We start from the raw sequence: 24,420 nt of genomic DNA, 5'->3' as shown, positions 1-24,420 counted from the left end.
CACTGAGGCTGTTTTATTTGTTTTGTTTTCTCCCGATGTCAGGCTTCAAAACGAATGTAGCTGCAGCATAAGGACAAGTGACGTCTGTGAACATTCAGTATTACATTGAAGTATTATGTAATATTAGAAACTGGTGGTGTTTTCTACTTGAGATCCCTGATTGTTCTGAGCCAAATAAATACTGCTCAGATTTGCATTATTATTAATAATAATAATAATAATAATTAATAAACTTTTTAGTAACTTGTAGTGCATTAACTATATATTCAAAAAGGTAGCTAATTATTAGCTTAAATAATTAAGACATTACTAACTGGTAAAGAAAATTAAATGAATATATAAGCTAATATAGGTCATTTATTTAGTGAAATGCTCCCCTCTAGAGTTAGTTTCTCTAGTGAACTAATATGCTGTGGACACTAAATGACTTGCCTGAGGTAAATGTAATGCTACGTGAGATATTATTCTCAAGCTGTTTTATTGATGTCTTTCCGTGGTTGAAATACTGGTTGAGAGATTACACATAAACATATCTATGCGTAGATTTTCTGTTCTTCTTCTGTGCTTTTTCCTGTTGTAGCGGTTAGCAAACAGCGTTGCATTACCGCAAGCTCCCCCTTCTGGATTAGAGTGCGAATCGCCTGTGACTGACTGTATTCGCTGTATGAATGTATGAACCGAACCATGACGTCCGTACCGTACAGTTTGGGACGAATACATGTACTGTTGCGCCCCTAAAATATGCAGTAACACAAACAGGATGTGTGATGGTCTATGACGTGCTTAAGGCTTTTGACAGCCATTAAGTAAAGACTAGCAAGGTTAGGAAGCATCAAATCAATGTATTGTAATGTGAATTGACTGCTGACTTTGATCAGCAGCCTTGGGACTGTTTTAGCATTGAACACACGAGTGGGTTATGCAAATATTCGGGTGGGGGTGGTAGAGAGACTGAGAGTGTCTTTGAGAATCAGATGCTTGCTAATAGTCATTACTAGCTTCCAGGTTATTTCATCCTTCCAGCTGTTCAAAACAGAGCTGCTTTTCCAGTAACAAGGTACTTTTCAATCCGCTAGCAGTAGCCTTGCAGTAACCATAAAAAAGAGCTACAATGCTGTTTTTGTAAACTATAATATTACACATTCAGCTTGCATCCAAATATGTTTCATAAAGGTAGTTTGACTGTAGTTGAGCTATACTCTCTGGGAAGTCCAGTTGAGCATCAGTAGTGCAATGTGGTAGTCCTACCTCGGTGCCTGTCCCGTGGGGGCCACACAGCCTCTGTTTCTCTCTCCTTCCCTCTGGAGACAGTGTTCTTATGCAATCATGTCTGTGACAGCTGTTGTTTTTAAAAAGAGGACTTTTTTTCTGAATTTTTGGTTGATTTCTGAGTCATTGATGAAGTTTATAGTGTAACACTACAAACCAAACAATTAGAACCTCAGCTTATACAGTAAGAGAACATTCTGTCATCATTTAGTCACCCTCATGTCGTTCCAAACCTGTATGACTTTCTTTCCTGTGTAGAACACAAAATGGCATTATATGGAAAAGAGCAGCGTGAACATTCTACTAAACATCTCCTTTTGCACTTTACGTAATTTAGAAAGGTTTAAGGGTTTAAAACAATTTGCAGATGATCTATCCCTTTAAACTTGAACTGTATAGCCTTGTCACCAGTTTGCGGAAAAAGGGACCATGGGACAACCCAAAAGGTAGCGGTGCTGCTAGGTGCGTCTCCTAACAAGATGACTGTTCAAAGGCTTTTTTGTGCTCTGGAGAACATGAAAGACGTGTTTAAAAATTTAAAAGCCCGATCTGTTCCAGTGCTATGGAGCGGCAGAGGGAAGCAGATTTTCACATCGTCGTAATTCCCCAGTCGTGTGCTTTGTAAATTAATTAAGATGTTTATGACAGCTGCTTGCACCTAATGGAATGCTTATAGACTTTTGTCATTAATAATTACTGGACTGCAAGGCTACTTCCTTTATGTGTTGGGGGGATGTATGGACCCTTCTATGGCTATGTCCTGTGGTTAACCTCTTGTTTTGTTGGGGGTCACTACACACTTGAGAGCTTTATGTTGCATTCCTTTTGACTGCGTTTCATATGACTGTAATTGGCAGTGTAGAAATTAAAGGGACATGTAAACATCTTTTTTCAATAGAATGATTTTTTCAATTTCAACTGAATTCTTATTCAGTATTTTTGTCTTGTTGTCGAGAAAAATATCTAAACATACTTAAAACAAGACACATTTACACTAGAAGCAAAATGTAAGAATTATTCTTACCTCATTGGCTTTTTTCATGTAGTACAAGATTTTAAGATTTATGCCCACAAGTACTTCAGTCCTTAAAGACCCACTGAAATGTCTTGAAACGTGCAGCATTATTCAGTGTCTTGACGTAATTTCCACTGAAACAAAAAAAAGGGGTGGGACATATCGAGCAGCTCCTCCCCTTTTTTAAAATAGCCAATAGCATTTCGTTTATATCACAGCTCGGCCAGAGCCGTTGAGCTTGGTAAAGCCTGAGTTTCCTTCTAATCTCTAACATTTTCTCCTCCTAATCTCCTCCATATCGCTTTAAAATATAGCATTCTGTGGAGAATTCAAATGGGTCCGAAATGTTTTCTGGTCTGTGCCAACTTGCGGATATGATCCGCTCTGTGCTCTCATGTCTCTGGACCGGAGCAGACTGTGTGCCCGCTGCGGTGGTTCACGTGACACTAACGTGAAACCAGACTTCATTTGGCCCAATGGAAAGCATATTTACACAGTCTGAATCATTCCCTATCCCTGTATAGTGCACTATGTGCCATTCATCATATAGAAAATGCTAATTTTGTGAACAAGTGACCGTCTATTTATAATGTAGGGGGCGGGGTGCATAAGACTCTAGAGAGCATTTGATTGGACAGAAAATCTGATGAGAAGCTGAAGTGCAGAGTGATGTCATGAATTAGAATTAGTCTGAATTTGAATTTGATTTTGCTCTCTTTGAATTAAGGACTCATTTGACTTAATTTGACTCTGAACATGAATTTTATTTTTTATTATTTTTTGTGGCATTGACTTTGAGGTCCTCGATTCTTGTGTTTGGTTATCTGTATTAAAGTTAGAAATCATTCTATCAGACATTGTCATCTACTTGGCAGTGTAGAGTGTGCTTTTTAAACTACAAAGCTGTTGGCTAACACTGAAATACATCAATTATGGGGTGTTAATGCTCTATCCCATGTTCGCAAACCAATCCTTTCCAAGAGAATGAGCCATTGCAGAACTGCCCGGACCTACAATTGTCACAAAGTTGTAACTTGGCAATAAACTACCAAGTATCTGTTAGCACTGTCACTTTTTTTTTTTTCTCGGTAAACAAGTGCCTCTTCTTGTTAGCTTTGTATCAATCAAATCTGATGAGATTTTTGTTGTTGTTTATTGAAATCACAAGAGTAGAGTGATGTTTGAGTCACTGACTAAATACTAGTCACATAACTAGTTTGGCAGTGATGCCAAGACTTGTTTCCTGCAGTGGAAATGGATTTGTCTTCTCATCAAAAGAGAAAGGGATATTTATACAGCCAGTACTTTCAGACAGAAAGCCCCAGAGGCTCATGTTACTTCAGAGTCAATGGGACAAATTAATAAATAAATGGCCCCATTTCACTGATTACTAGACTTGTTATATTTTAGTGCCCTTGTGTTTCCTCAACCTCGTTGTTCTCTCAAGGGAGCAGGAGGCGGTATGTGTTCATAGGTGGTAATGTGGTTCCCGAACATGTATAGATTCTTGTATATTAGGAAATATATTTTCTAAGTTATATGTCTGTGTGTGTGTGTGTGTGTGTATATATATATATATATATATATATATATATATAATATATATACATACAGTAGTCAACATTTGAAGTGGATCAAAAAAGTTAATCAAAACTTGTTTGTCCTAAGAGGAAGGTTTTAGGACAACTTTGATGAAAGGTTTTGATCCACTTCAAATGTTGACTACTACATATACATATATATATATATATATATATATATATATATATATATATATATATATATACAATGATATCTGAAGGATCGTGTGACACTGACTGGATCAATGGCTACTGAAAATTCAACTTTTGCATCATAGAAATAAATAAAATGTTAAAATAAACTAAAATAGAAAACAGTTATTTTAAATTGTAATACTATTTTAGAATATAACTGTTTTTACAGTATTTTTTGATAAATTCAGCCTTAGTGAGCATAAGAGACTTCTTTCAAAAACACTGAAAAATAATTATTCCAAACCTTATATATATATAATTATATTGTTTTTTTTGTTTTTTTTTTACCGTGACATGAATGATACCTCAGATCATTTGATTAAATTGGCAATACAATGGGCAAAAAATTTTGAAGGGTTGGTCTCTAGGTAAGACTCAATTCGCTCTTTCAAATCACATGGCAACCTTAACAACCTAGGCAAACCCAAGCAATGACATAATGCGCTTGTTTTACATGGAAAAATTAAAGCTCAAGTGCTTTTAAAAATGTTTGCTTATAAGTGTTTTTGGGGGCATTTCTAAATATAATGTTATTGTTAACTGTTAGGTTTTTACTTAGAAATTAGCTTAAAAATAGCTTCATTTTTAACAACAAGCAGCAGGTCTGTGCACCTGCCCGCTTTCTCCACCACTTTTTTCATGCTAGTCACTGTGGCGTTTTTTGTACGTGCAAGCAAATTTACTTCAGAAAGTGTAAAAATGTTTTTGTTTTTTCTGTTGGCACTAAATCAAGTTATTTTGTGTTAAGGCAAGACACCCCAGGTGAATAGGGTAAAAAAATTAATTAATAGATATCGCCATACTACCCCAGCTGATTGATTACATTAAAAATGGCAAACATTTTTTGTATTACAAGTTTTCTAAAATGTTATGTTTAAATATGCAAATGAGGCGTAATCTAATTAAATATGTGCTAATTTGCATACATTTCTAGAACAAAAATCTGAATATTGGATGATTCTCATTTAATTTTTTGGACATATTAAATTCAAAGGTTTTTACAGAGGGAATTTTGGATATCTCTTTTTATCACTCCATAAATCAGAAAATACTATCAACAGCCAGAAAAAAAAAATATTTTCACCATTTTTTTAGGAATAAAATGTTGTATAAAATCAAATTATATATCAACAAATCCCTCTGTAAAAACCTTCAAAATATAGATAGGAATAAAACTAAATTTTAGTGTATGTAAGTTCTGCTGAAGTGGAGATTTCTGACTCAGAGCAGGAGAAAAAACTCATTTTGAGAAAACGGCCTTTAAGATATTTACTGTAATTGAAATCTATAGACGCAAATAGATAAAGTGCTATAAAATATACACTTAAAAGTGTATTTTGGATGTTTTCTTTCCACCAGTCTGAAAAAACACTTTATGAAAAGCCAAAAAGTGCAAAATCTCAAAATTGACAGGTGCCTGAAAAAACTGTGTTTTTGCCTGTAGTGTCTCCCCTAAAATGATGTCTGTTAGATGCTGACAAATATTGTATTGTACCAGTTTGTTTCGGTCATTGGCCATCCACCTCATTGGCCCCCCACATCACATACTTCCAAATAAGTGCAGGATATTGAAGCATTAAGCCTGAGCCCCGTTGGCTGGAAAGTGACTTCCCTGATCGACTCTCTTCTGTAACAAGAGCCCCTTTGATCTTCACAGCACACTAGGAAGAGTGTTGGCCGAGCTCTCAGGTTTTAATTATGAAAAACATGAAAGACACATGCGGAACTAAGTGCCAGGCACGGCTGCGGCCGCGTACAGTAGCCGAGAGAGAGAGTTGCTACTGCCTTCCTCGCAAACATCTTGAAAGATACTCTGATATTTCCTCCCTTCTCCTGGACCAGGGGTATGCAGTAATTCTGTGACATTAATTAGAGGATTGACAGACATGTAATTCAGCTAATAGGGGGCTTTATTACCTGAGTGGTTCGCCGGGGCAATTAGCTTTATTGGCCGGTGTAGGATGTGGACAAAGTGGACTCTCCGGTCTTCCTCCCGGTTTCACCATTACATTTTCCTCAATTCAATGAGCTGAGACCAGCACGCCGTATAGGCCGATGTCCCTGCGGATAGCGAGAAGTGTGCTCTCTACACCACTTTACTCAAATACACACACGCCAGACTGGATGTTGTTTCTGACTGGGATTATAAGGAATGTTTAATTCATCTGCACTCAAGCCACTAGCTTAAAAGTCTGTACCAGTGGAAAGGTGTCTGAGAGATGGCTGGTGGGAAAAGAAAAACATTCAAGTGAAATGCTTAGGGAGGGCGAGCGTGGTAGATGTGGCCTTTAGATGTGGTCGGCCTTGGAAAGTACAACGACCCACACTTCTCAAGACGACGTTAGCTGCCTCAAAGTTCACACACTCGGTGGCTGGTGAGATGAAAGAGAAGATATGTAAGTGATTCAGCTGCAGTCCACACTGCCACGTTCAGAAGTTGATACATATGCTGTGCTTTTTTGATTTTTGCATTGACATTTTGAGATGAATCAACAGCAAGCTCACAGACCGGGAAACTCTGGGATGGAATTTCTCGTTGTGTTCATTATGAGTCATAAAGTCCGGGCCTTGCAGACGTCTCAAGAACCAATTGCTGCTTAGCCAGTCTGTGGAAGCAATTGAAGATCATGTGACAGCTTGTTGTGGTTTCTCGGCAAGGACAGTTTGTTCTTACAGACATCCTTTCCACTGTATCAGTGGAAGCTACTGCTGAGTTGTAAATCTATTCATATGTAAATTATGATCATGATGGTAAGCTGCAAAAAAAAAAAAGTCTTTCATCATCTCGATCAGTGGTTCCCTAAACTTGGGTACGCCTACCACTGGGGGTATGTGCGGTGACAAAGGTGGTCAGACATGAGCAAAATGCTGAGTTTTGTTGTTCCTTTAATTCTACCCTTTTTTAAAATAACATTAAAACCAAGCATGTATTTCTAACAGGCAAAATGGTGCATCTAGTGTAAACACAGGAAAATGGTAGTGCCATAAAAGGCATACATGCCATCCAATCAAATTACCTCAACTTTTGCGGTCAAAACTGACTGCATCCGCACAAGCAACGTGCATATGATGGGTTGCTTGCAAACTATGCTGCCTTAGCAAATCATGCTACATTACTGGCATTCTTGACAATGTACCTTTGTAAAAGTAGGGGATTTAGCTAGGGATTTACTAGCTTGAAGAACAAATATAGACACAGAGAGTGCATAGAGATCTATTTAAACTCTCTTTGATACAGAAATATACCCTGTGTGATTTCTTCTTGTTTTAATGTTAAAAATATATTATTTGAGCAAAAGTGCCATTTTTCCTGAATATCCACACAATTGCAAATGTGACATTGATTTTATACAACAGTTCAACATACAAAAAGGTAATATTTAAGCCCAAAATATAGTTCACTTTTTACGAGTACATGAGGGTCAGTGTACATTGTGCGTGACGCAAATTTCGTCATCAGATGAGTACGCGCGTCACTGTATGCACACCGTTGGATTTTTGTAACCGCGTGTAAATGCGCACATGCGCATTTAATTTTTTTTTTGGAGTAATTGGTTTATCCACAAGGTGGCAACCGTGCCCTGGGGGCGTCGATTCACAAGGTAGTCAAAGAAAAACTGCATAAACAGAACAGACCGGAACGCATGCGAGCTACAGCGACAATGGAGGCCTACGTAGACGAGAGATTGTGCGAAGAGGTTAGAAAGAACCCTCACTTGTACAACTCTAACATAAAAGAATACGAAGATGTTTACATGGGTTGTAACTCGTGGCGAGAGATTGCTCAAAACTGTTCATGCGTCGAATGCAAGTATACTTTCCAAGGCTGTGCGTTCGACTGTGCGTGCACGCGTACACGTAAAAAAATGAAGTATACCCAGGGCTTAAGTGACGTACATTTTAAACACAGTATTTTCTATATTGTTTGCTTTATTTTGCAACAAAATAATAGTTCCAACAAAAGCCACAGCAGAACTGTTGTGCTTTCCAACACACAGCTGTTTTTTGTTAGTGAATGAATATGCTTTTTTTTATGTGGCTTGTTGTGTCATTACTTTCAGCAATCAGATTTACTTTTTAAAAAGTGCACTTGCTTTGAAGTAGGGACCTGAGTCATATCATAATATCAATCAGAAGTGGTTTATTTATTTATTTAGTTGGGCCAGTAAACAACCACTAAATACCACCTAGCAATTCTTTAGCAACCACCCAAAACACCGTAGTAACTGCCAAGCAATGCCTCAGCAACCATCTAGAACACCTTAGTAACTACTCAGTAATGCCTTAAAGGGTTAGTTCACCCAAAATTTTTCATTAATTACATTAATTACGAGTGCTTTGTTTGCAAAAAAAACATAATTTACCACTTTATTTACAAAATTATATTATCCAAAGCGTGTTCACGCAACAATGTCAAAACGTATGCATTGCGGTGCTATCGTAAACACTCGTGCATGTGCGTTGTGTTGACGCGCGAGTCTGCACAACACAACACAACACAACACAACACAACACGCATGTGTCATGATGCTCTCGTTAATGCGCGTTGCAGATCAATATTTTAAAGTGGTAAATTATGTTTTTCTGCACAACAAAGGACTTGCGTCACTTCTTAAAATTGAGGTTAAGGCACTGGAGTCACATGAGTACTTTAATGATGTCTTTCTTACCTTTCTGGACCTTGAAAGTGAAAGAAACCCCTCAGACTCCATCAAAAAGATCTTAATTTTTTTTCCGAAGATGAACGAAGGTCTTACGGATGTGGAAACACACGAGGGTGAGTAATTAATGACAGAATTTTCACTTTTGGGTGAACTAACCCTTTAACCATCCAGAACACCATAGCTACCTAGCAATGCCCCAGCAACAACATAACAATTCCTTGGCAATCACCCACAATGCTCTATCATGATGTTGATGAATTTTGCATAGACAAGCTAAGCACGACTTTTTTTTTTTTTTTTGTCTTCAGAAAATGTATAAAAATATTCTCTTGTATTGGCTCTACAGCCATACTATCATCCTGTTTGTTATCTCTCTGCATAACTGAGGTCAGTTTGCTTATTTTATATGAAACGAAAAGGCTGGCTGTGTTCCAACTGTATGACAAAAGTTACATCTTGATCACTCGAGCTCCCATATGGTGAGCTATGTCTAGTATGCTTGACGAATGGGCATCTGAAATAGCTCTTGGCTCTCAGATATGTTAAATGTCTCCATATATATTCATGGTGTTTTGTTAAGTCAGCCTCATAGAGTAGAAAGGAGTGTGAAGTCTGGTTAGAAAGACATAAAACTCAAATTCCTTAGCTGAACCACAGACCACAACACTGATTTTCTCACACGCACACACTCTGAAAGATTAGTTCTTCTCTTGTGTCCGCAATTGGTTAATGTGGCAGCAATCTCTGCCCGAGGAGACGACTTTGGTTTGTTAAATAAATAGATAAATAAATTCATTTAATTATTTTGTACACTCCCTATCCTGGCCTTCACCCTGAGGGCAAATTTAGCTTCTCACCATCAAGTAAACATATCTGAGCATTTTATGCAAGCACTACATGGAATGTAATTCTTAGCATGGGAAATATTAGCGAAGGAAAAATATCCAAACATGTCAGCATAGACTCAGCATAATTTGTTTTTATGAACCAACGACTTCAGTGGGACATTCTGTGTCACCGAGGTCCAGTCAAATATGTTACAGGGTGGTCTTGCTGAATGCTGAGAGCTGTGTTTACGATGGTAGGTTCAAGTTTCATGGGGAGCTCAGCTGGGGATCACGAACAGATTATTAAGGAATGGGAATGCTGGAGTGTGGGAGAGGACGGGGCCCTCCATCCTCCTGAGTCATGTCCACTAGCTGAGATGAAGACGCCAACAAAAGCTGGGGATTGTGTGGGGATTGACAAATTATAAAAGTATTTACTATCAGGTATGACTCCCAGTTTAACCTGTTCATACAACAGCTACAAATAACCGAAGTCCCCTTTTAGCTTACCCGTTGTCCTATTAACTAGTTGTCCGCTGTTCCTTTCACATAGCCCAGTTGTATCAATCTCGCTCTCAAAATTTGGTTGTGAGTCCTGAAAGTTGTAGGTCAGGAGTTCTCAACTGGCTCTCGAGGTCCAATTTCCTGCAGAGTTTTGCTCCAACTCTAATCAAACACACCTGAACAAGCTAATCAAGGTTTTTTAGGATTACTATAAAGTTATAGGCATGTGAGTTTGTTCAAGGTTGGAGCTAAACTGTGCAGGAAATTGGACCTCGAAGGCCAGAGTTGAGAACCCCTGTTTTAGGTAGCCATTTAGGTTATAGAATACAGATGTCACTCTGGTTTAAATCTGAACTGTGTGTGAACGTTTTTCACCATATTTTGCTACTGTGTGAATGTAGCCAGGCAGAGATGTCCAAATGGACCTTGTCTGCAATGGTGTGTAGCCGCAGTGGACCACAAGCAAATGTAGAGTCAGCATTCTGAGGAATAACTACGCATTATCCGTATTTCCTTCCGATCAGCTGATGACTGCATTCTCACGTGCCCGCCACTTACAACTCCTGCGCCTGGGCCCGTAATGGTTCTGCTGCGTTGTGGGAACGATTTGCCGTAATCATCGTTTGTTTAAGCACTCGGCTGAATGAGCTTCTGTTGTGCTGCATCTTAGCAATAACAATGGCGCTTATCGTCCGGACTCCCTGCGGTACAATTAAAATTCCGTCGGAGTCTCCAATCTGCCTGCCAGCCATGCCTGCTGTTCATGTGCCCTTCCTGGGCCTACGTCAATCCCCTTTGCTGCTATGTATTATTCACAAGCTACCAGAAAATATTGGGGACTTACCTGGAGACTCCTGAGCTTGAGAAAGCAGGAGAATGCAGTGAAGTTCTGGATGTCCAGCTTCATGAATCCTAAACTGATTATATGATGCTCTGTGACCTTTAGATCAGTGGTTTTAATGGTGACAGGTCTGTTCTGATCAGGACAGCAAGGAAAAAATTGCTAATAATAAAATGCGACTGGGTTTGGGTTTAATCAAAACCAAAGTTGAGAAACACTGCTCTAGATTCCTTTCAGAAATGTTTACTCTGGCCTTCTATTTTACACGATTTGTCTCCACAACAAACTTCTGTTTGGTTTCTCGTCATGTTCTCCTTTTCAACGTGACACTACGACAATGTAATTTCTACGTCCTCTAAAACTAATTTGGATGTAAATCTGCTATTTGTGGAGATGTCAGATGGCGAATTGTTCAGTGGGAACCTGTGGAGCCAGCCACGACGGCTTGATTTTAGTTAAAACCAATTAGAAATGACCAGAAATAACAGCGCCTGGAGATGAAGTCATTTTTCTCTTGAACCTCCCTGGAGAGTGCAAGGCCTCTCTATGGAGTTCCTTAAGTGTTTTAGAATATTAGGAGGAGAGATGATGAAAATCGTCAAGCTTTTTTAATCATTGCATTTTGCATTTGAAAGTTTATGAAGTATAATAAGGCTAAGTGTGTCAGTGCAAAACGGGTAGTAGAATGACTTTGACGAAACAAAACTTGGATGACATCCGTCCTCTTTTCTGATTAAATAACTCTACTTATGATTTACAAGGTGATCTGTCATGAGAAAATACACTTTATGTACTATTCAATAGCATGTGTACATGAAGGATATAATAAACTGCTTGACTTGTATGGATCATAGCACAGTTCTTGCAAAAGCATTCTTAGTTTTAATGATATGGGATATGGGTGGAGATGAGATCAGTGCTGGTTTTGCAAAATTGGTAATCCAAAGATCCTCACTTTCTAATTAACGTTAACCTCAGAGTCAGATTCACTCCATAGAACTCCAATGCTAAAGATCTCAAAAATAAAATAATAACAAAACATAGTAAATCTCAATATGTTAACTATTTGATTATTTAAGAAAGGTAATGCTTTCCATACTCTGCATAGTATGTTTAGACGGGACTTTACTGTACATTTTTGAGCTAGGCAGGAGCATGTATAATCTGCTAAAGAATGTGCGCCGCATGTTATTTTATGACCAGCTTAAGACGTCTGTGTCTGTGAAACCAAAATGTTTTCTATAATTTAGATGACAGGTTGAATGATTCATAAAAGGTTATTGTCAGAGGGAGGATGGGCATAATCTTGTCTCTTGATAATGCTGTAACTCAAACAGAAGTGGATGAAAATCTATGCAAACATTTGTGGTTGTCCTTTTAGCATTCGTCTATGCCACGACTAGTTTCTTGACTCGTAAGTGCAAACTTGTAGATTTAAAAAAAAATGTGGTTTTAATGTAAGATGTTAATTGACTCTAGTCCATCCAGACCCCATTTTTGTAACCACCAAACCTGAGAGTCCACTCCTCAATTCATAGAATTGTCCATTAGCATTTAGAATAGTTTTTATTGTTATGTGCTGAATTTACCAAAAGCTCTGTAAGCCTAAGCAGATCATAGAATCCTTTACAATCTACTTGTGCTTACAAGGCATTTGGGAAACGTAGCCATGTTCAATAAGTTGAGTTTGGGGTCTATTGTTTAGTTCAGTGTTTCTGGGGACCCACCACTCTGCACATTTTGTTTGTCTTCTTTATTTAACATGCCTGATTCAGGTCATCAACTCGTTAGGAAAGAGCTCCATGAACTAAACTGAGTATGTCAGATAAGAGAGACATACAAAATACGCACAGCAGTGGGTTGAGAACCACTGGTTTAGCACATGTACACTGAAATGTTGAACTGTTGTGCAGACTTGACTCCGACCAATGTCATTTTTTAAGATGTATTTTTGGCATTTTTGCCTTTATTCAGATAGGAATAGTGTAGAGGACTGACAGGAAGCAAAGTGGGAGAGAGAGGGGGACGGGATTGGGAAAGGTACCCAAGCCGGGACTGGAACTTGGGTCACTCGAAACACACTACAACCGCACTACATATTGAAGTGCTGCCCACAAGGCTATCGGCTCCGATGACCCATGTCATTCTTATTTTCTTAAAATCTAACAACAACACTATTCAGAATTATGTTGTTGCAGAAAAGTCCAAGAAATGTTCTTGTTTTGAAAGGCCTACCAAAAAAAGGAAGGTCTTTTTTTATTCTTATAATACCAATTACATTGTCAAGGGCCATTTTGTGTAATTGTAGCATGCCTACCTAAACCAGAGTCCATTCTTCCAATATATCACAATTGCGTTGGGGTCCACCAACCCTCAAGCAAGCCACCCATCTTTATCTCTATCATCCCCTACTCAGCTGTTACTTTTCCAGGGGTGTCTATACCAGCCTTGTCCTTGTATGGCTGAGAGAGCCACTGCCCTCCTCCCTCGCCGGTCTCCGTAGACTGAACAGTGAATGAGGATAAGTGTGAAGCAGCAGTCAATGAATCAAGCAGTCTGACCGGCAGCAGCCGGGGGGAAGAGAGAACGTTGAGCGGGCCCCCCCACGGGACTGGCCTCGCATTAGGAACTTCCTCGCCTGTGTGTTTCTGCCACAGGTTAAATGGATCGTTCCCATTAGCTCGGTGAGGGGACAGCTCCATTACGTCAAGGAGACTCTAACTTTGAATGTCACGGAGTGCCGAACCCTAGCGCAGCGCGTCAAGCACCCTGCCGGAGAGGCCTCGCTGACAATAACCATCCATGATAATCATTTGCTGTCAGGCGCTAAGGAAGCTGGAATTATGATGCACAGCCTGCCCGACAGACCCAGACACATAGCGCTCTTTAGTCTCGCTGGTTGGGTGGCGACAGAAGCTTCTTGCTCGTGTCTAGGGTCTAAAAATTAAATTTGGACCCTGCATTCATCCTTTATGTTCTGATATGAGACTGGTTTCACCATGTTTCTTATCGGTTTACACTGGGATTTGGATAAGGAATAAAGACCCTGCCTTGTTGTGCAGGTCTGAGATCATTTTTTTCTATTTCTTAAACATGAACATGACACGGTTTCACCAACAGAAGCTGTCCCAGATCAGCGTGACACTATCACCCATCTGCAATACAGACGACTTTACCTGGCAGGAATGTGGACGACTTGGCCTTCTGTGCTAAAGGTTAACTTCAAACAGTCATCAGTGTGCTCGGCATATGGAATCTACAAGAGGAAGAAAGCAATGAATGATGGCTGTGGACATGCTTAGAATATTTTCCAGGAAATACCAAGAACATTTTTATCAGCACTGTTTGTCCCTGACAGTTTTTATGAACAGTAATATATTATGATTGTGAAATTCAGTTTTTATAGCTAAAAATTACATGGGTGACGTAAGTCTTTTTTGAATGGTTTGATAATTTAAAAAACTGTATGCACACAAAATAATGTCTAGATTATATCAGTTTTGTATGACTTACCTGTGGACATCCGGAAAGATGACCTTTTGCTTGGCTGATGCAAAAAGTGGAAATTATCATGAGTAAATCTTTAACTTTGAGTTGACTTTCATGTCCACAAATGATAACAAGCATATGTTTATGTCTGAGCCAGTGTCACATCTGAAAGCATTGTTTTGTATCTATCTATCTATCTATCTATCTATCTGTTGTATCTATTGTTTACTGTCCTCCAGTAGAATGATCGGTTGCTGAATTTCACAGCACTTTGTGACCGCAATCATGATGTCGTCCTTTGAAGAAGGCCGGACAAGCTTTTTCCATCTGTCAAGGATGGATTCACCTCCAAACTGACCCATCACCCCATCTTCCAGTGGAGTAGACATAACCTGGCAGGCTTCACTGGTGTCAAGGCCTAGACCCAGACCCCCTCCAGCTCCAAACTCTGTTCACCCATTGGTTCCCTGGCCCCTTCCCCTTGCACCCTCCAATCATAGCCCTCCCAATGACACCTAGAGGAGGAAGTGGGCTCTCTCCCCACCCCTCCCTTCTCTCTCCTAGCAACAGGCCATTTTTCTGACCGAGCCTAGCGTCCTCTTTTTGACAGTAATGATTTCCGAGCAAGTACATTTTTTTGTGTTAAGATTGGTTTTCATATCTGTAAGTGACATTGACAGAATAGCTGTTGTGGTTTGGGAAGGATCAGAGACAGATAGCTGATAGTGCTACAGAATAAGGATGGGGTTCGCATGGAGAGAGAGGGAGAGATAGAGGGAGGACAGGCCAAGAATGAGTGATAGTGACAGAAGTTGGATCAAAGACTGACGGTGTCCTCACAGTCTTCTTAGCAAAGTTCATTAAGGTTTCTGATAACCACAGAGCGCAACCTGTTTTGTTTCATGCTGCATGGGCGAGTGGCCATTTTTTTTCACATGGTGATAGAATATGTTGTTTTTTTCCCTCAGTGTTGTGTGATTTTTTTGTGGTTACTCCTCAGGTACTTCTTTTGCAAGCACGTTCACAAAGCTATCTCTGAAAGGCATAATGTCACCTAGGCTGTTTTTAAAGGGGTGGTTGATTATGATTTCACTTTTTTAACTTTAGTTAGTGTGTAATGTTGCTGTTAGAGGATAAACAACATCTGCAAAGTTATGACGCTCAATGTTCAATGCAAAGTGAGAGTTTTCTTTTAAAGAATTCTCTGGACTACAACAAACGGGTGGTAGGGACTACAGCGAGCTTCTTCCCGGGTTAGTGACATCGCTAACCCTAAAATTTACATAAACCCTGCCCCTGAGAACACACAACAAAGGGGGTGAGGCCATGTTGGGCTGTATTAGGGAAGAGGAAGAGTTGTTGTAGTAGAGTGTTGTTCACATGCCGTCATTTTATGCCGGGCTGCTTCACAAATGAGGGTCAATTCAACGCTGGATTTGCACAAAAGGTTAACATGACGGCACATGCTAGTCAATGAGTTGAATCAACTCCACAGCAACTACATAAATTTATCCACTAACCGTTCAGAAACATCCAGTTGCATTCTAAAAGTTGTAACTTCTTCCTGAGTCTCTCCATCAGTGTCCGACTCCGGTTTGAACGGTGTAAGACTGAACACCGTTACTGACAATCCTCATTTTGGCTGCGTGAGATTCTCCAGCTTTGTTGTTGTTGAGCAACCGAAGTGCGAGCTGTTAAAGCTCCACCCTCTTCTGGAAAGCGGGCCGGGAGAAGCAGCTCATTTGCATTTAAAGGGACACACACAAAAACTGCATGTTTTTGCTCACACCCAAATAGGGGCAAATTTGACAAGCTATAATAAATGATCTGTGGAGTATTGTGAGCTGAAACTTCACAGACACATTCTGGGGACACCACAGACTTATCTTGTAAAGGGGGCATTATAGGTCCCCTTTAAGGCATTAAATGGTTATTTAGGCATTGTTTTAGGCTCCTGTTGTAGATAATGCAGCTTTTCCAAAACCTCCCAAACCTGCATGACTTTCTCTCTTCTGTGGAGTACAAAAGAAGATATATTGGGAAAGTGTTGCCTTTAGGATATGTAAAGACTATTAATTTTTGAATGCTGTTTCATGTTGAATTTTACAGGCATGTTGCTTTGAACCTGGAAATGTATAGTCTAGTTTTAGCTATTCTCACCTTGTTATCTACCACTGAAACCTGTCATCCACTCTTACAAGATTGAATGTTATGAATCCTCTCTAAACTAAACCAAAATACTTTTCTGTAGTGAATAAATAGGGCAATATCAATGACTCTTCCTATTTTCAGCCAGAGTTTTAACCATCACAGTTACTGGACAGTTATTTCATTTGTAAAACTCGAGAGCTCGCCTGGAAAGAATTTGGCCCAAATCACATGGATGGGATAAATGGCTTATTCCCTTGGACCCTCCTTGTTATAATTTCACACCATTAGAACAGAAATGTTCCTTTAAAGGGAATTAAAATTCATCATTTGCTCACCCTTATATCGTTCCAAACCTTATGACTTTCTTCAGTGGATCACAAAAGATAAAATTTTGAATAAGTACTGGTCACTCTTTTCTGTGCGATTACAATTAATGGGTTTGTAATAACATAAGAATGTGTAAATGGTTTTTGTTGAAATACGCCTTTAATATTTTCAGTTACACTGGCTCCTAGAATGAGACCTTTGTGTTTAGCCAATGTTACTATCAGCCACAGTTTGACGTCATATTTTGGTCATTGCCATTAACCCCGATGCTGAGTGCTTTGTGATTTGATTGCAGGTGTAAGTTACAAGAGGATTATTGCTTGTTTGTTTCTTTGTGTAATGTTGTTGTTGGACAATGCGCTTCCAGCGATAGCATTGTTGATCTTGAAGCTTGACCGGAGTGCCTCAAGTTTCGCTTCTGGGTCCTTTCTGTGTTTTTGCTGGCGTGTCCTCAGGTGCATCTGTGTGCACGTGTGCCTGCTCATTTGCTTTACTGTCTTTGACGTGTATTCCCCCTTCCCTCAAAAAACATCTGAAGCATCGTTATCGCCGACCAGACCTCTTTTTATTTTCTGTGGAATTACTGAATCATGTCAGCTCGACGTCCCTTGAGTTTCCAATGCAAGCTGTAGAAAAATTAGCCATTGCTTCCGCATGACAAGTGGGATCTATTAGTCTGCTCTGGCCCATAGAGCATGAGCACGCTCGGTCCACATGGGACCCTCTGTTTCAGCAACACGCACACACATCCATCCGTGCCTCTGTGGCATTAGTCATGCTTTATAAGGTCAGACATAAAGATGCACCCGGGGGTTCTGGGCTACACCAACAGACATGAACATATTCACAGATCTGTTTAGCATTCTGTATGTGATTTCCTGTTAATTTCCATTGCGTGGAGGTCAACTGTGACAGCAAGGCAACTGCCTGGTCCGTGTGACGGCAACATACTGACCTGCCTGACCTTGCTTAGACACAGCCTGTGGCAGTGCTAGGAAGCATTAACACAGTCAAAGCTAGCTTTTGGCTCTCGGTCAATGTCACGGCTTACAGCATCTCCGTTCCAATATGCTGTAAGCTTTTTCTGTATTTTACATTGCTTTTAGCTGTATACAACTGTATTTTTACATACGATTTATTTGAAATAATGAAAAAAATTAATTTAATGTTATTTTTGTATCTCTCTCTTGCAGGTATTTCAGTAACAAAGAAGACACACACTTGTGAGTATTTTTTTTTCTTTATATATAATTTAGGTTTTTAAAGTTTTATTTATTTATTTTTTTCTCCATGTATCCTTGTGTGTGTGTGTGTGTGTTTATTGTGTGGTCAACAATAGGCTATTTCACAGTTATATTTTCATTGTATGAAAAAGAAAGCTTGTCTGCTATTGTTCATTTAAGAAATCTGAATCCTTGATAGGAATCAGATGATTTTTTTTTTTTATAACTGGTGCTATATTATCTACTCTGCTTGCTCTTTGAAAACAAGGATGCGGTTTTGTGCGTGACCTTAGTGAGCGGGGTTAAAGACGTTCCTTTTGATAAGTCTCTGAGAGATAGTGATCAGGTCTGGAGGGAAGACTGTTGAATCTCTGACAGGTTGCATACGTGACCTTTCGGGACTTGGCACATCCTACAGATTAAGTATATCAGTGACTTGATCTTGGTTTGAAGTTTTGTTGAGGTTGCAGGTCAGTTCAATTTCACACCTGAGCTTCTAAAGAGATGTTAAAGCTGAATTTTTGAATACGTTTCTTTAGTGCTGGGGAAGCTACTTTAAATATGTAGCTTGTCAAGCTACAAGCTACTCATAATTTTTAAAAAAATAGTTAAACTAGTCAAGCTATACAATAATGTAGCATTTTGTCACACTAACTGCTACTTTTCTGCTGCTAACTGCTAAGTACCTTGTTACTGAAAAATCAACACTATTTTGAAAACATTCAACTGACAGTCGCTACTGAAAACAGTAGTTTTGCTAGCTAGTTAGCATTGACCAAATCCTGAGAGGTTGTATTTGTTTTGCATTTTAGTCAGCTGTAAATCTAGCTAATGAAAGCTCATCTTGTCATTTTACATAAAAATACTGCCATCCTTTCATCCGTCTACATTCACTTGACTTGTTGAAAGGCTTTAGAAATATCCAGTTGTAGCTGTCTTCTCCATTCATCCAGCATAAAGGTGGATCTTTCATCCTTTCTTCCAGGGCCCTACTGCTATCTTAATTACATTGCTGATCACTTCTCCTTAACAGAAGGAGGTGAAATCAAAGAACGTTTCAAGTGAGAGGGTTCAAAGCCACGGACCGGACTTCACTATTTAATCTCAATGAAAGAAATGCTAATGACGCGTGTCAGAGAGAGCGAGAGAGGCAGTTGGAGAGAAATACAAAGAGAATGAAGTGTGAAGATGACAAGTTAAGGCTGGTGGCAAGGGTCAAAGATCACTGTTTGACAATGAAAGGGTTTAAATGATACATAATGGGTAGAGAAAGGGTCTTGCCGGTTATGAAAGAAATTAGCATTTGTAACTAGCTAAATTAGCCTCTTTTGCGATGTTATGTCAGCATATCATTGAATTTCTCGTTGCACTCAGAAATACGCTGCATTAGAGAAACTAAAATGGTGTTCATACTGACTTTAATAAAGGGATCAGCTGAGATTGGCTAGAGAATGTACAGGAAGGATGTGTGTGTTAGTTGGGGGTTGTGCAAATTTGCGTTTTACAATCGACTAGACCGCATATGCAGCCATAATGCATTCATGGAAGCAACTGAACTGGAACGTGCTCATACACATGCTCATGCAAACACACACACCCAAGGCTATAACTACTAAACATTACATTTACACACATTTCCCCCAATCCAGGGTTGCCAGGTCTGTGAGACAAAGACAGCCCAATGACCAATCGAAACTAACTCAAATTAGCCTAATAACAAATAAAACCAACCCAAACTCAAAACTGAAAATATGCTATTGTTTTTAGGGTACATTTACATGACAACGATGTACTAAAAACTGAAAAGTTTTAACTTTGCATTTTCCGTGTGCAGATGACAATGTTCCACGAAAAACGACTAAATTATTCATATTATTCATGCCAGGCCAGTAGTTGGCAGTGTCATTTTATAAAGAAACACTACATGCCTATAGACTGAACATGTAATACGCATATGCATGACAACACCATTTTCACAAATTTGCGTTTTTGTAGTTTACACGGAGACAATAACAATACTGTTTTCAAAAACTTGCACTTTAAAACCCGTTTTCAGGCCCCCAAAACACTGTTGTTGTGTAAATGAACAGCCAAAATGCATAAAATGTGTTCTGTTTTTAGTTAAAAACAGTGTCATGTAAACGGCCCCTAAGAGTCTCTATTATGTATTTCCTTTCATTTAGAGGGTTAAGGCTGGAATACACCACACATCTTTTGCCAAGATTTTTGACACATTTTGAGTCAACACTAGTTTCCAACAGTCAGAGCCAATCTACAGATTTTAGATTGCCAGATTTCACAGAAAATCGCGTAGTATATGATAGCCACAGACTCCAATTTCTTAACTTCAGACTATTATTCTATGTAGTCAGATGATATCAAACATAATTTGGGCCTATTTTAGAAAACATGTTTTCATTTGTCATGTGTTTTCTAGCAACGAGGCACATTTTTCTGCATGAGATTGTTGTGTTCGGAACGCCTTGAAAGTCTTTAATAGTGTATGATGCCTAGTTTTTCTCAGTTGGCAAGTTAATGATGCCTAGTGTTTTAAGTTGTGTAGTGTATTCCAATTTTTACGGTGTAATGTAAAATCATTAAACTAACTTTATTTAAATTATTTCACCTGTAAATTCACTGTTCATTTCTACAGTTGTAGAAAAAAAAGTGTTGGCAAAAAATATTGTTGTATTTATCTAAGGTTTTTTTGAATGTGTATTTTTTTGTATTTTGATTGTGTTCATAACAACACTTGGCATTACTGGTTCTATAAAAATAGTATTCTACCTACCTGTTTTGTCTTGCTAAAACAACAACCCGTGACAGCAGTAACCCTGCAGTCTTAACCACACACACTCTTTGCAAACTCTCATCTACCCAAACACATCACACAGACTCATCAGACTCATCTCTCTACTCTTGCCTGAATGATCAAAACCATGGAAGCAGCCCACCGGTCCCCTCATCAATATAAATTACAGGGCAGCTGTTGGCTAGCAGGCACTTTCCCGCTCCCTCTCGGCCTCCCCTGGCTGCACGTTCAGCCCTTAATAAGCCTGAGCACTTTCTCGAAGAGAACAGATACTTCAGTTCTCCTCTTTACGACCCACCAGCAGCCTCTCTGACCAACTCAGTGTTATTCTGAAGTGCCACAGAGACAAAGCCAATGTATAAATGAACATTCAATGTCAGAAACAAACATTCAGGTCGAATTTCACTTAAGACAAGCCCATAGAATAATTGGTTGACTTTTTTTATTATTATGTTTTTATCGTGGCCAATATAATGCACAAATATAAATAATACAGCTTAATCATGACAAATGAGAATGTTTACATAATTTTGCTCAAAATTAAAAACGTTCAAAACTAAAAACAAACTTTCAAAACTGAAAACAAAAATGTTTTCAACTATTAATTGGCTAATGCCAAAAAAATGTTCACATTGCCCATTAAAAGAAATACATTACCTCCTCTGCAGATAAACTTTAAAGGTGACCTATTATGCCCCTTTTTACAAGATGTAATATAAGTTTCCGTGGTCTCCGTGAATACAGTGAGAAACAATGGTAGCTTTAGCCACATTTAACAGTACATTAGCAACATGCTAACGAAACACATTCAGAATACAATTTGCAAACATCACGAAATATATATGAAATTGGATCATGAACAGTTGGTACCGATCCACCTTTGAGAATAAATTCATGATATGTCCCCTTTAAGAAAATTCTTCATCTACAATCACCCAGTCTAGCACGTTTATCGACTGAAACAATGACGAAAATCATTGATTTATAAGCCTGGGCATTATACAGCATTTTTTTTTTTTTTTTTTTTTGTACAAAATACAAAATTTCTACTTTTCTACAGAACTGTGGCCTAGCACTTAGCAAACAAGTTCAAGTCCATCCCCCATTTCATTTCCTTTTAATAAAAGGGCCAAAATAATGTATAAAAAATTACACTTTTGAAACAGAATAAGATGCAGAATAAGTCAAAAGTGCTGAAAATGCTGATCTTTTAGTCGTCATTTGTATGATTGGAATAGACACTCTCAGACACTCAAGTCATTTGAGAATGTGGCATAAACACTGACTGAAACTTTCCCCACAGGCTCTGTTTTACAGCACGGTTTCATGTATGGTTTTCTTTGCGTTTGAACTTGACAGTTTTATGGCCGGCCTTTTTATATAGTGCTACTGCAAGGCCATGTGGTTCGTTCTGGCAACAGACTCTTTTCTTTAGATAAACAGTGCTGTTTAATAGCTCTTTGAGAGGAAAAGCACAACACCAGACAGGAATTAAGTACTTAGATGTCTCCCGTTAAGAACAGGGTGTTCCAAGGAATTTAAATAAATGACAGAAAAAAAAATGTTGTCCTATAAAAGTTCCGTAGGACTTTTAGTGCAAAAGTACTTGTTTTCAAGGTGAATTCTTTTCAGACTGGAATTAACTTGATTAAGTAGAAGAAAATATTAGTGTTTTCCTGTGCAAAGTTGCTAAGATGGTGTTTTTCAAATATGACTATGCAGTTTCGTGGGTGTTTATGTGTCATTTCTAGGGCGTTACTAGGTGGTTTGTTACTGTTCAAGTAAAAAGTCCACCCCCAAATTTTGATATTCTGGTTCTTTCAGTGTCAGTCGACAGAATTTTTTCACTTGTTTATTTTATTGTGTTCCAAGTGAAAATTGTAATTCTGACTGCACAGAAAAGTAATAGATCATCCTCAACAAGCGCATATTTTGAGGTGTGGTTCATGTTTGTAACAGCGGTACTACTAAACTTATGAAAATTGTTACCTGCCACTGACTTGACATTGCTAATTATTCCCACATCCATGTAATTATGCCTGAGTTGAATTCAAAGCACTGGCAGAATGTGACTCTGTCCTGGATTCATATTTAGACTGCAGTAGAGTCCAGTCTTTGCTTTAGTGAGATGAGTTGGTGTTGTTGTAACCTGTCTAAGAGAATGACAAGACATGTTGATAAGATGTACTAGGTGATTACAGGCAGTAGACTAGGATTTAATCTTTTATTTGCATATGTATGTTTGCATTTAGGTATGTGTGTGTGTCTCTTAGCTCTCATATCACAGGGCTGATCCCTGGCCAGAGAAAACGTCTGTCTTGCCATGTCGCTGCACCTCGGAAAATGAAAAAAAGAAAGAAAAAAAAAACAGATCAGTAAAATGATTAGGGCCATGGATCTAGTACTCAGTAACAGATAGCAGCTCTTGTTTGCATGTCTGGCTACTTCAGGTTTAAAGCTGAAGCGAGTCATTTCTGTGCCATTTGCATCAACGCTAGTACAAATATAATGATTGTTTTTAAACAGGTTTCCTACACACTCCCCCTGTCTGCTATTGGTTGAACAAACAAACAGTCTTGCCGTAATCGCGTGCCATTGGCTGAGCCAGTGTTGCTATGCTAAGCTGGTCAGGATATTCAAACAAACATAGAAATGTTTTGAAAACACCACAGAGACACAGTGTTTATATGTGAAATCAACCTGCAAATGGTTTAGTTAATAGGTACTTACAGTCTCTTAATGAATACAGTTTTCTTCAGGGGCTTTCGCACTGAAGGAACCTTTTCATAGTTCCTATTACTATTGGCGGAAGTACCTGGATTTTGCCGTGTGTGCACCAAAGGAACTAGGAACGATTTAGTTCTAGGAACTCCTAAATCAGCTCCTACTTCAGAGTAGGGTCTAAAACAGCACTATAGAAACTACCAGTGACGTAAGTGTACGTTGATAGGCTGCAAAACACCAGCACCCGCCATTTTTAAAAAAGCCATGTACACACACAGTTTATAGCTTATATATTTACTCCACATACTAACTCTACGAACATGGAAAACAATGATAGATGGACCTCTCGAGTTAAGGAGAAAATCCAACACAACTTTGAGGGGACCACGCAAAACATGATTATGTATTTCTGCTCAGCTAGCGACATTGGACATCAACCACACGGCAAACGCTAATACTTTTTCATATACTGTGTTCTTTCTTTTGAACAGTTCTATCAAATAACATATTAGATAGGCTGTTAGACAAATCGCAAACTAATGAAGACAGAGAATGTGAGTGCTCTGTGCTGCTCAGGCTCTGCCGTTCTCAGCGGTGTCAAGATAAAGGTCTGCCGTGCTGTCAAAATAAAGGTCTGCCGTGCTGTCAAAATAAAAGTCACAACAACAAGCGCAGCTTACACTCGTCACTTCAGAGTTCCTACTGGCGTAGCGAATGCAACCAGGAAAACCAGGAAAACTATTAGTTCTCGGGGAACCACCCTTGTGGTTAGTTCCTAGAACTAAGTTCCTAGAACTAC

General features: G+C 38.9%; 1 protein-coding gene across 1 annotated transcript in view; it reads left to right on the top strand.

The window, feature by feature from the left end:
• The window catches only part of roraa (RAR-related orphan receptor A, paralog a), a 342,660-nt gene that overhangs the window by 222,171 nt on the left and 96,069 nt on the right, over positions 1-24,420 (top strand). The window contains exon 2 of the mRNA XM_051884028.1: positions 18,056-18,085. Within this exon, the coding sequence (XP_051739988.1) occupies positions 18,056-18,085 (30 nt within the window). The remainder of the gene's footprint in view (positions 1-18,055; positions 18,086-24,420) is intronic.

This window comes from Ctenopharyngodon idella, chromosome 24, assembly GCF_019924925.1.
Source record: "Ctenopharyngodon idella isolate HZGC_01 chromosome 24, HZGC01, whole genome shotgun sequence".
Taxonomy (NCBI): domain Eukaryota; kingdom Metazoa; phylum Chordata; class Actinopteri; order Cypriniformes; family Xenocyprididae; genus Ctenopharyngodon; species Ctenopharyngodon idella.
The sequence above is the reverse complement of the archived record's forward strand: the minus strand, read 5'-3'. Positions and strand labels throughout refer to the sequence as shown.